Below are 13,134 nucleotides of genomic sequence, written 5' to 3' on the forward strand. Positions count from 1 at the left end.
CTACTTTATCTGCCAACTTGAAGACAGTTGTCATTTTCCCCTGAAGTGACAGATTGAGTTCATTGAGCAGGCTGAATATGTCGCACAAGTAAGCCAGTTTTGGCGCTCAAGTGACCGAGATGTAACCGAGAGAATGCGGTCATTTTTCAAAATAAAAGATCATTCATACTCAGATAATAAATAAAACGGAAATAATTAATAATTTCTTGTACGGCCCGGTACCAATTGATCCACGGACCGGTACCGGTCCGCGGCCCGGGGGTTGGGGACCACTGGCATAAGTGACATGTATAGGGAAACTATTGCCCGTTCTTCAGCTATCAGTGCATGTGAAGATGCTTCCCAGAGTTCAAACGATGTCACAACAAATGAAAGCATTGAATTGACAGAAAATTTCAATGAGACTTTTCTTAGGAATCTATCTTTGTTCTACCTAAAACTGCAAGGGCAGCTTCTTCTTCCAGCTTCAACAATACAGACGATTGTAGAAGAGATGCAAAATGTGCATGAGTTGGGACAAGATTACACTTTAAGTAAACTGAGGTCACTTTTAAAAAATGACGTGTCTAACAGATGATGCTATTGTTAAAATATGTGATTGTGTTAAGGATACAGATCTGTTCTCTGTCTGTCATCAGGGACCACTGAGAACAACATATTCAAGAGCTCAGGCATTCAAAAAGATGTTCAAGTATATAGAGCCTAAAAAGATAATATTAGGAACTGACGAAAATATGACACAAAGGTTTGCTTACTACATACCTGTGATACAGACATTAAAAAGCTTATTAGAATCTGAATTATGGGAGAATTCAGTGTCACAACAGTCTTGTGAAATAGACTCATATGTTTTTGGTGATATAAGACATGAACAAAAACTTCAAGTCCAACCGGTTCGTCGTTGAAAATCCAGGATGTCTGAAGCTAATTCTGTACCAAGATGCTTTTGAAATTGTCAGTCCCCTCGGCTCTGCTAAGAAAAGACACAAAGTTGTTGCAGTCTATCTTTCTGTGGCAAATTTACCTGCTCATGTCCTCAACTCAACTCAACTCAGCTCAACTCAACTCAACTTTATTTATATAGCGCTTTACCACAGCACAGCTGACCAAAGCACTTAACATATCATACAAATATAAAAAACAACACATAAAAAGCTATAAACAATAATATATATTCACTTTTGAACCAGCGCATCAAGCAGTTTAAGTACAAAGGATCTGATGCTCTCACAAAGCCGTGTGCTGTCAACTCTGCAATGTCCAAGCTTTCTGGTCAAGCCATTCAAAACTGGAATTTCTTAAGGTTGCTGCCTGTAATAATTGGTGACAAAGTGCAAAATCCAGAAGATGATGTGTGGCAGTTAACTCTCCAGCTTAAAGATATTGTTGATATGATTTGTGCACAAAAGATTTCAGTGTCACAGGTAGCCTATCTTGACATTGTGATCCAAGAATATTTGGAATCAAGAAAGTGTTTATTTCCTGAGAGTCCACTAAAACCGAAACACCATTTCATGCGGCATTATCCAGCACTTATTTTGAAATTTGGCCCCTTGATCAGGTTATGGATGATGCGTTTTGAAAGTAAACATAGCTACTTCAAGAGATGTGCCAGGCATTTGAAAAACTTTAAAAACATCTGCTTAACTTTATCTGAAAGACATCAGATGTTTCAAGCATATCTTTCAGCTGGGCCAGGATGTGGTCAGCTTCTGCATGTCAAAGACAGTTGTACTTTTCACCCCAACCTTTACAGTGATGCAGTTAAACATGCAGTGAGAGAGTTTGGCTTTTCAGAACACAATACTACAGTATCCACAAGCATACAGTATAAAGGTACATCATATGAAAATGGGCATTTTGTTGTGTCCAGAAATGATGAGTCTTTGGAGTTTGGAGAACTTCTCATTATTTTAATTCAGAATGATGCAGTTGTGTATTTTGTGATGGATATTCATAAAGCTGACTATCGTTCTGAATACCATCTGTATGCAGTGACCAAACAGAGTACAAGGTTGCAATGTCTTAACATTAACAACCTGGTAGATTTTTATCCTTTACCATCATATATTGTTAATGGACACCATGTTGTTCCTCTGAAACATAGTGTGCTGTCAAAACAAACATAATCTTGGCCACTGTGGTGGAGAAACTGCACAAAAAAACATGTTTAGTTAAAGTGATAAAATACTGATTTGATAAATGTAAAAGGAGCAGCTGTTTTTTCTTTTAGATGAACAGAAATAAAAAGTGTAAATCCTCACTCCCACTATACACTAGAAGTAGAGGTTCCTCTTATCTGTATATACTGTGTTTATTTTGTCTGCTTTCATGTGTAATCTAGAAAACTGGTGTCATTCTTTCTTGATTCCAGAAATGACTGACTCGGAGCAAACATTTCTACGCACCGCAATCACTGAGGTCTTGCCTGACCTTCCAGAGGTGGCAAAAGATATTCTAGAAGAGACCTTACAGTCCCTTGGGGTGGAGACGTATGATGATTTTGAGTTTATTGAGGAAGCCGATTTGCTGTCAGTGTTGAGGCCAATTCAAGCCCGAAAACTCCTTTCTGCATGGAAGCTGAGGTGTAAGTAAAGCATTGTAGTACAGGTTGAAGCTGGTACCAAAAGTAGCCTGCATAATAAAATCTGTTGGAATTTGGAATGTCCACACTATTTTCTTGACGATGATTTAGTGTGTATGTGTTTTTGCAGGCCAGACACCTGAAAGAAGCAGCACATCTATTGATGCCTCGCCAGGCAGGACCTCCTGTGTCCTTGCAGTCTCTTTCACCCAGAAGTTCATCCTCAACCTCTTCCAACACCAGTCAAAGTCCTGATATAGACTGGGTGGATTCCTTTATGATACCTTGGGATAAGTCCCCAGAGGAACAGATGCACTGATACACCCTTAATGTCCAAATTGTTTTGGGAAATGTTTTAGGATTTATTTTCTTTAATTATGTTTTTGTTGTTGTTCATTACTTTTTTATTTTTAGGACGATCCTGTTATTCTTCAAGACAGTTCATGCTGAGTGTGGATCGAAACATTGTACAGGACAACATCTCCTCCTTCGTTTCTGCCCTGTGCATGATGTTTGGGAGCTATTATTGCTTCAACATCCATTACCCATCAGAGCTGGCATCTACCCTGGAGTTTCTGCAGAGGTGTGTCTTTGTATTGGCTTTGTCCAGCATATTCACTTTATTGACCTGAGACAGATCTAAAGTAACAAGTAACTGTTGCAGTGACTTGGGGTTAGGAGACTTTACAATAATTGTTTAAAAATTTCTAACTTAAGTTTTTTGTTGTTAATGAAGCTGGTTTATTATTAATGCAGTCGTCTGTTTTTCTTATGTTTTCAAAGGTGTTTTTTGTCCATCAACTCAGAGAAGGGCACTAAAGTGGAGAAGACAAGCACAACTCATCTTGGTCCTTACTATGATCCAGGAGCTCTCAGATCATGAGTGGCGTGATGTCTGAATATGGACTAAACACAGTAAGATTTGTGCCCCACTCACAATTTAGATTTTTTTTTTTCCGGGTGCATTATCTGTTCTTCAGACTAGAGAAGCAAGTAGAAGTTTGACAAAATTGTTGATGTATGCTGTTGTTACTGTGAGTTGTATTGTCTTCTGTTTCCTCATTTGCCTGTATACCTCAGTTTGAAGAGCTTGTTTGATAAGATATGAAGGAGGCTGAGCGCCTCTGCAAGGTATGTCTTCAAAGTACTGTAAATTCTTTATAGCTATGCGAGCGCCCACTGGCATCATGGTAACAGCAAGAGGCTGTGGCTACAGTTGGGACTTGGCCCTGCTGTAAGATATTGGTGCAGTTATACAATTCTGTTGACTCTAATAAGGACATTCAGTAATCCTTATAGGGTGTTAAAATTCTTACATTTATTAAGAAAACCCACTTGTCCTCAGGAGATTTTTGGGAGGTCTTCTCCCTCTCTTTATCCATCTGTCCTCTTTCAGCTTGAATAAGGTGATCACTAATGTCATTGCTTTCTATTCTAAAATAAAGTGCATGTTACAAATATGTGGAGGAATGACAGACTTTTTGTTCAGTACTTTGAGCTCAATAAATTCTTGAAAAGGCATGTTATTACTTGATTTGTTTATTCTTTTCATATATCTACCTTTCAGTTTTTAAATGGTTAATCTGTGTACACTGGATTACATTTTTCACATTTCTGGGAAAAGCCAAACACTTGTAAGAAGGTAGTGCAGGTAGTGCCTGTAATAGAGAAAGTGTTTCTATTTACCACTGAACAACAATTATAACAAGGGCCAGAGAACTACTGTTATACAATTTCACAGTTTTTATTTGAGACTATTATAGAGGAGTAATAGAACAAGGTTTTATACTTTCAAACTGCAATGAACACGTTTTACAGAAAATTCAATTGCATGATTTAGATGCTTTCACAGTAAAATCATCTTTAATACTGCAAAACACACTATATTATAAAAAATTATTGCATAACATTTACAGAACAATGCAGTTAAAAGACAGTATTATGAAGTTTTTACAGTTAAATTTTGTTGTTTGTTTGGTATTTTACAGTGAAATTGAATGAGATTTCATGTACAATAAGCAACAAATACATGTAAATCTTACAGCTAATTCAACAGAAAAGGGCAGTTAGATTTACCCATTTAAAATGTAATTTTTTTTGTAAATTACAACAGTTTTAAATTGTAAAATTTACAGGTTGTCCTGTAAATCTGTTTACATTTTTACCGTATTTTTTACAGAATTATTCTGGCAACCACAGCTGCCAGGTTTTTTCCGTAAAATCTACGGGATTTTTTTTACAGTGTAGCTATATGCACCGCCAGCTAAAATAACATTTACTTTTTATATTAACATTGTGTCTACAGATTTCCAGTACTCAAAGCGCCCCTGTTTCCATTGGGCTCCAAGCAGGCAGTGAGCAGAATGGCCTGCAGCCTCTCAGGTGCGCCAGCGTGTGCGTGTGGATCTGAAATGACAAGCTGCACATGGTTTCCTTTCCACTACTAGATTTTTTTTTTTTGTGGAGAGTGCATCTGTAATCCATTCTGCGTCGCAGATCCCCTGAGGAGTTGATGGTGGTTCTTCTGAAGTGGTTTCGTGGTGTTAAACTGCGGACATGGATGTGGCAAAGAGAGGTAGGGGCTCTTTCCAACGTCTCCGAGGTTTTGTATGCACTGATCGCATTGCTAGAATATGCACATTATACCCTAACACCTAAGTTACCCAGAAGAAATTGGCTATGAACTGCGGTGCAGTAAAACTATGTGCTGAATACAGACATTTGCAAAAATAGATGGAATAGCTTTTTTTTTCTGAAACAATACGTGAAGACAGTCTGTGTCCCTGAGAAGTTTGGTTAAACATAGTTTAATCAGCATACTTCTCACAATACCTACAGCGCAGCTGGAATAATATTCAAAGTTCGCATGATAGGACAGTCAGTTTATGGTCTCAGTTGCCCATTATTTTACTTTATATATGCTTGACATAGCCTGTGTACCCGCAGGCTTATTCTCTGCGCAGGGCCTTATCAACAGGTGTTCATTGGCCTACGTGGGGATAGTGCTCAGCTACACTGCCCCCAATAAAGAAGTAGGTCACATCTGGCCCTATAATATGAGGCCTTCAGGAGACACTACCTACAGTATCTGATACTGCAGCCACATGTCAAATCTTTTCTCACATGTTTTGGATAATAAATTCTGAGCAAAAATGAATTAATCACATGCTGAGACTGAAGGTTGTACACCAGCTGAAACTGAGCAGAGGGTTTGTTATAGCTCTGATCAAATGACAGTCAAGGTGTCAACCAGTATGTTAGCCCCACTTCTCTATTAGCAAAGCACTGTGTACTGTATAATATATTTACTGGTTCAAAATTAATCAGTTCAGTCCACACATTTTTAAATAGTCATATACAGTAATACCCATGTTCGAGATTCCACATTCAAGATGCTTGAAAACATTGTGTATTCCTTTGGCAGATGCCCCACCTGGGGGCGATGGAGGGAAATCGGACACCCTCGGCTCGACTGGTTCGTCCAGAAAAAGAAGTGGTGGTGCCAAGAAGGCGATGCAGACAAACAGGTCTGCCCTCAGGGCCCCCCGAGCCCTCTGCTGCCTCACCCTCAGCAACCCCATCCGCATGGCAGCACTGGCCCTAGTGGAGTGGAAATATCCTTTTTTCTGAGTCACTTATTGTGTTTGTGTATGTTTATCCAAAAAGTCCTGCAAATGATGCCAATATATAAGATGGAAGAATGCCGTCACAAGGCTTGTTGCAGCCTTAACTGTGATCCTCAAGCCCTTCGATATTTTCATTCTACTTGCCATTTTTGCCAACTGTGTGGCCATGGGTGTTACCAAGCCTTTCCCGGACGATGACTCTAACGACACCAATCACAAACTGGTGAGTTTTCAGTATATAAATACAGTTTAACATTTTGTGCGCCCTACGGTATATTCCTAGTTTTCAAGGCTTGACGCTCATTAAGAACATCTCCTCTGGTTCCCCTGAGAGAACATTCTTTCTCAGGTCCTCATAGTCATTTGAGGACACTGATAGACGTGCATGGTTCATGGCAAAAGAGTATTTAGTACTGAACTTAGTGCGAAGGTAACTGTGTTCTGGTGGTGGTATCTGTGGTGTGGTCTCAGCTAGGTGGCAGTTACCATGGCCTCATCTCACTCCCCGTTTCTCACTTCCTCTGTCGCCTTTCTAATGATTTGTAAATTATACATGGTGGTCAAAGGGAAAACGAGCCTGTCTTTATTTCCTTGTAACAGATTTATATCTTTACAAAAATGTACATTTGTTGTTAAGGTTATTGTATTGTTCAAAAACAATCCTTCAACCAGCTGTTCACAGAGAATTTAGATTTTAGTTAAAAGGGTAGGAGACACACACACACACGCGCGCAGCAGGATTCTCTCCCCCCTCTCTCCTTCCCCCCCTCCCTCCCTCCCTCCCTCCCTTTGTGAACGTGAACGTTAATACACAATGAAACAAAATAAAAGACCAGTGTACCAGCCTACCTTAAAGACTCGGCTCGATGCTGACTTGTCACAAAAGTTAAAGGAACAGGTCTGTAATTTGTACATGCCACAATGTACGATCATTCAAAATGTTGCGCCCAGTAGCCGTGGACGCGCCCATTCACACAGTGTGCGCAGTAAATAGCTATAGCTGCATTTGGAGCTCGCCCCCTATTCCATTAGGCTCCAAGCAGGCGGTGAGCAGAATGGCCTGCAGCCTCTCAGGTGCGCCAGCGTGTGCGTGTGGATCTGAAATGACAAGCTGCACATGGTTTCCTTTCCACTACTAGATTTTTTTTTTTTGTGGAGAGTGCATCTGTAATCCATTCTGCGTCGCAGATCCCCTGAGGAGTTGATGGTGGTTCTTCTGAAGTGGTTTCGTGGTGTTAAACTGCGGACATGGATGTGGCAAAGAGAGGTAGGGGCTCTTTCCAACGTCTCCGAGGTTTTGTATGCACTGATCGCATTGCTAGAATATGCACATTATACCCTAACACCTAAGTTACCCAGAAGAAATTGGCTATGAACTGCGGTGCAGTAAAACTATGTGCTGAATACAGACATTTGCAAAAATAGATGGAATAGCATTTTTATTCTGAAACAATACGTGAAGACATTCTGTGTCCCTGAGAAGTTTGGTTAAAGTTTAATCTGCATACTTCTCACAATACCTACAGCGCAGCTGGAATAATATTCAAAGTTCGCATGATAGGACAGTCAGTTTATGGTCTCAGTTGCCCATTATTTTACTTTATATATGCTTGACATAGCCTGTGTACCCGCAGGCTTATTCTCTGCGCAGGGCCTTATCAACAGGTGTTCATTGGCCTACGTGGGGATAGTGCTCAGCTACACTGCCCCCAATAAAGAAGTAGGTCACATCTGGCCCTATAATATGAGGCCTTCAGGAGACACTACCTACAGTATCTGATACTGCAGCCACATGTCAAATCTTTTCTCACATGTTTTGGATAATAAATTCTGAGCAAAAATGAATTAATCACATGCTGAGACTGAAGGTTGTACACCAGCTGAAACTGAGCAGAGGGTTTGTTATAGCTCTGATCAAATGACAGTCAAGGTGTCAACCAGTATGTTAGCCCCAATTCTCTATTAGCAAAGCACTGTGTACTGTATAATATATTTACTGGTTCAAAATTAATCAGTTCAGTCCACACATTTTTAAATAGTCATATACAGTAATACCCATGTTCGAGATTCCACATTCAAGATGCTTGAAAACATTGTGTATTCCTTTGGCAGATGCCCCACCTGGGGGCGATGGAGGGAAATCGGACACCCTCGGCTCGACTGGTTCGTCCAGAAAAAGAAGTGGTGGTGCCAAGAAGGCGATGCAGACAAACAGGTCTGCCCTCAGGGCCCCCCGAGCCCTCTGCTGCCTCACCCTCAGCAACCCCATCCGCATGGCAGCACTGGCCCTAGTGGAGTGGAAATATCCTTTTTTTCTGAGTCACTTATTGTGTTTGTGTATGTTTATCCAAAAAGTCCTGCAAATGATGCCAATATATAAGATGGAAGAATGCCGTCACAAGGCTTGTTGCAGCCTTAACTGTGATCCTCAAGCCCTTCGATATTTTCATTCTACTTGCCATTTTTGCCAACTGTGTGGCCATGGGTGTTACCAAGCCTTTCCCGGACGATGACTCTAACGACACCAATCACAAACTGGTGAGTTTTCAGTATATAAATACAGTTTAACATTTTGTGCGCCCTACGGTATATTCCTAGTTTTCAAGGCTTGACGCTCATTAAGAACATCTCCTCTGGTTCCCCTGAGAGAACATTCTTTCTCAGGTCCTCATAGTCATTTGAGGACACTGATAGACGTGCATGGTTCATGGCAAAAGAGTATTTAGTACTGAACTTAGTGCGAAGGTAACTGTGTTCTGGTGGTGGTATCTGTGGTGTGGTCTCAGCTAGGTGGCAGTTACCATGGCCTCATCTCACTCCCCGTCTCTCACTTCCTCTGTCGCCTTTCTAATGATTTGTAAATTAAAGGGAAAACGAGCCTGTCTTTATTTCCTTGTAACAGATTTATATCTTTACAAAAATGTACATTTGTTGTTAAGGTTATTGTATTGTTCAAAAACAATCCTTCAACCAGCTGTTCACAGAGAATTTAGATTTTAGTTAAAAGGGTAGGAGACACACACACACACGCGCGCAGCAGGATAGATGTTGTAGATCCCTTCAATAGACTGGACAGAGGAGCTACACTGACTATTTAAGATCCTCGTTCTTACAGAGATTTAATATCAGTTAACAGTGTCAATTTTTGGATCAGGTTTTAGTCAATGATACTGTTGTGTTTTAATAAATACCAGTCATCTGACATTAAACCACATCATGCATGGATTATTGTGGCAACTTTCAGTAAAGTCCCAGTGACAGTGGTGGCAGTGATTAGGGGAATTAAGCTGAAGGCTACAGAGAAGGGATTCGCTGACAGGCTTAAGATGTCCTAGGCAGTTGGTTAAGAGGTTAGAAAGCCACTGCAACCAGCACGTTTTGAGAGCGCATGTGATTTAAAGAAAGAAGCAAGAAAAAGTCAGTTAGTGCCACTTATCGGTATAGGTAGTGACAAGTACTCAACAGTTTCTGAATACTTTTATTATACTGTGATGGCAGCTTGACATTTTCTTCAGTACTTCTCTATATTTATTCCTTTCAGACACACTCACTGACTTATAAAAAAGGTCGATCCAATTTTGCCTAACCATTCCTACATCACCTTTTCTTTTGTTCTCAGGAACAAGTCGAGTACATCTTCCTCGTCATCTTCACCATCGAGACCTTTACTAAAATTCTTGCCTACGGCTTAGTCATGCATCCCAGCGCCTACATACGCAGCGGATGGAACTTGCTTGATTTCATTATCGTCATCGTTGGGTATTTTGGTGACATGCAGTCACGATTTGCAACTAGGAATGTTCTGTCACTGATAAGATGTAAAGAGCAACAGGTGCTCTGTGTGTCTGTGCAGGTTATTCAGTGTAATAGCAGAGGCCATGACAGACCATAAGCCAGGAGAGGCCCATCATGCTGCGGGAAAACCTGGAGGTCTGGACGTCAAAGCACTCAGAGCATTCAGGGTGTTACGACCGCTTCGACTTGTATCTGGAGTGCCAAGTTCGTTCTCATTTATTGCAGTTTGCCAGCTTCTTCCCACATGTACCACTGAAAAGTGTGTATTTACTGTTCTATGTGTTTTTAATCTGGTCTTACCGGTAAGTGGTGTATTAACCCTGTGACGTGTGAGGGTGGCGAATGGGGAGACCTGGGATGTAGCACTGTTTTCAGTATGGGATGGGAGGAAGGGATTGTCTTTCTTAATGCTCTAAAATCCACCAAAGAACAATGAAACAGAAATGTGTGTTTGTCTCATCAGGTTTACAAATTGTGTTGAACTCCATCATGAAAGCCATGGTCCCCCTCCTCCACATCGGCATGCTGGTCATGTTTGTCATCATCATCTACGCTATCATTGGCTTGGAGCTCTTCATCGGCAGGATGCACAAGACGTGCTACTCCGTCAGCACAGGTCTCTGCTCTGTAAAAACTATATTTTATACAGTGTCCATATTTGCTGGATGTGTAGGCCCACTGCCTGTTTTTGTTCCTGCTGTTCCCTGTTCTAGGTCTCATAGTAGAGGACGACCCGTCACCTTGTGCGTTTGCTGGGAGCGGCCGCTTTTGTGTCGGCAATGGGACTGAATGCAGGGGCAAGTGGGAGGGCCCCAATGGCGGCATCACAAACTTCGATAACATTTTCTTTGCCATGCTGACTGTTTTCCAGTGCATCACTATGGAGGGGTGGACAGATGTGCTCTACTGGGTACAGGGACATGCTTCTGGATCCCCTGTACTTTCTAGACATTTGTTTGTTTTTGTCTTCAGTTTTAAAAAACTTAACCACATCTTGTCACTCTGTACCTCTTCACAGATGAATGACGCCATTGGCTATGAGATTCCGTGGATTTACTTTGTTTCCCTGGTCATCTTTGGATCATTTTTCATTATTAATCTTGTATTGGGTGTGTTGAGCGGGTGGGTATTCAGTGCACTACAGCTCTCAACTTTCTATGGCTTTATTATGATATGAGAAACAAACTGAATCCCTTACATTTCTGTCCTAAGTTCCCCAAACATGTACATGTGTGTCTGGGCACAGAGAGTTCTCCAAGGAGAGAGAGAAGGCTATGGCACGTGGTGAGCTGCAGAAGGCACAGGAGAGCAAGCAGATGGAGGAGGACATGATTGGCTACATGGACTGGCTCATAGAGGCCGAGGATGTGGATGAAGAAGGAAACAAACGTTGGTTTAAATCACATACAACAGCCAAACTGAGACATCAGCACTTTGTAGATTTACGGTACGTGATCTGCCTCTGTTTGTCTCCCAAGGTGCTGCAATTGCAAAGAAAAAGATGATGAAGAAGTTTGGCTGGTATAAACACAGCGAGGATGGCGGAGGTACATCAGCTGTCACCGTCTGTTTCTGTGCTGATGTCGCATAATGCTCTCTAACAGCCAGGACTTGTCCCTGTGTTCAACAGAGTCAGACTCTGATGATGATATAGCGTACCTCGATGATGACAACGGTTTCTGTGCTTCTCTCATGTAAGGCGATGAAGAAATAACATTGTTTCTACTCATTGCTGGCCTGCAGGAAGTGATGAAGTCATTTCACGAGTCTCTCAATTCCTTTTTTTCATAGGCTAAAGATGATGGCCAATAGCTTCTGGTAAGATTTTTAATACTACACACTGTACATAAAATGTTCATGTGATGGATAGTTTACTCAGAACACAGGACAGTTTTCTACTTTGCCTCAGTCCACCTTAAATGAGCTCAAGCCCAGAGGAGGTGAACGACACAGTGCTGTTATAGAGCTGATACAGTGCACTATGGGGTAAGCATGGCACATTAGAGGATGATGACAGCACTTCTTGTTATTTTTACTAAATATGAGTCTAATTACCAGTTGGTTCTTGGGGACAGTATACAAAGAGGACTGCAAGGCATTTGTACTTACCAGCATTTCTGAGCTTGGGATTTGTACTGTAAATATAATCAAAACTTAACCCTGAAATGAATCAGATGGAACTGTGAACTGAACTAGTTGTTAGTAGCTTGTACCTTGTCCACTCTGTCTGCAGTGACCAGCTGTGCCAGCTGAATCACACCTTAAGGAAGAACTGCCGTGTGGCCATCAAGACCACAAACTTTTACTGGCTGGTGCTTCTGCTGGTGTTTCTCAACACAGCAGCCAGTGCCTCCGAGCATTATGGGCAGCCAAAGTGGCTCACAGAAATGCAAGGTTAGGAGTACATCCTTCCTTTAAATCTTAACTTTTGCTTTTTTTGGTCCTGATGACCGACCGCGTGTGTAATGTGATTCAGAAAAAACAATCACTGGAGAAAAGTAAAAACATGACACCTTCTCTTCTTCTGTGTTTCTATCACAGAGCGAGCCAACAAGATCCTGCTACTTCTGTTCACCCTGGAGATGCTGATAAAGATGTATGCCTTTGGCCTGCAGATCTATTTCATGGCGCTCTTCAATCGTTTTGATTGCTTCGTGGTGTGCGGTGGCATCCTCGAGATGCTGCTCGTGGAGCTGGATCTCATCCCACCCATTGGCATCTCTGTGCTTCGTTGCATCCGACTGCTCAGGATATTTAAGATGACTCGGTAACTGATGCCAGAGCTCTAGACAGACAGTGGTGCGAGAGTTTAGGTGTAAGACATCTGGAGCTTTCCAGTCGGCTTCATAAGGAAGGGAACCACTCATTTACTCTATAGTGTTCTAAAGTGTGACATTTTTAGGTATTTGACCATTTTACAGTATCTGCATGTCCCGGTGTGTATCCACATTCTCTTTCTAGACACTGGGCTGCTTTGTCTGACCTGGTCAACTCACTGCTCAACTCCATGAAAGCTATTTGCTCTCTTCTGCTGTTGCTCTTCCTCTTCCTCATCATCTTTGCCTTGCTGGGTATGCAGCTGTTTGGAGGCAAATTCAACTTTGACGATACCCAGATGAAGAGAAGTAC

The 13,134-nt window shown here is 41.5% G+C and overlaps 1 protein-coding gene and 1 pseudogene across 1 annotated transcript in view; both read left to right on the forward strand.

Moving 5' to 3' along the window:
• Positions 1 to 2,760, forward strand: part of LOC109966765 (uncharacterized) — a 4,194-nt gene extending 1,434 nt beyond the window's left edge. Inside the window, exons 2-3 of the mRNA XM_020611885.1 lie at positions 2,375 to 2,587; positions 2,715 to 2,760. Coding sequence (XP_020467541.1) covers positions 2,375 to 2,380 — 6 coding nt within the window. The 3' untranslated portion in view covers positions 2,381 to 2,587; positions 2,715 to 2,760. The remainder of the gene's footprint in view (positions 1 to 2,374; positions 2,588 to 2,714) is intronic.
• A 4,471-nt stretch (positions 2,761 to 7,231) lies between these two features.
• Positions 7,232 to 13,134, forward strand: part of LOC109966718 (voltage-dependent L-type calcium channel subunit alpha-1D-like) — a 17,684-nt pseudogene continuing 11,781 nt past the window's right edge.

The sequence above is a fragment of the Monopterus albus genome, unplaced genomic scaffold, assembly GCF_001952655.1.
Source record: "Monopterus albus unplaced genomic scaffold, M_albus_1.0 scaffold118.1, whole genome shotgun sequence".
NCBI lineage: Eukaryota > Metazoa > Chordata > Actinopteri > Synbranchiformes > Synbranchidae > Monopterus > Monopterus albus.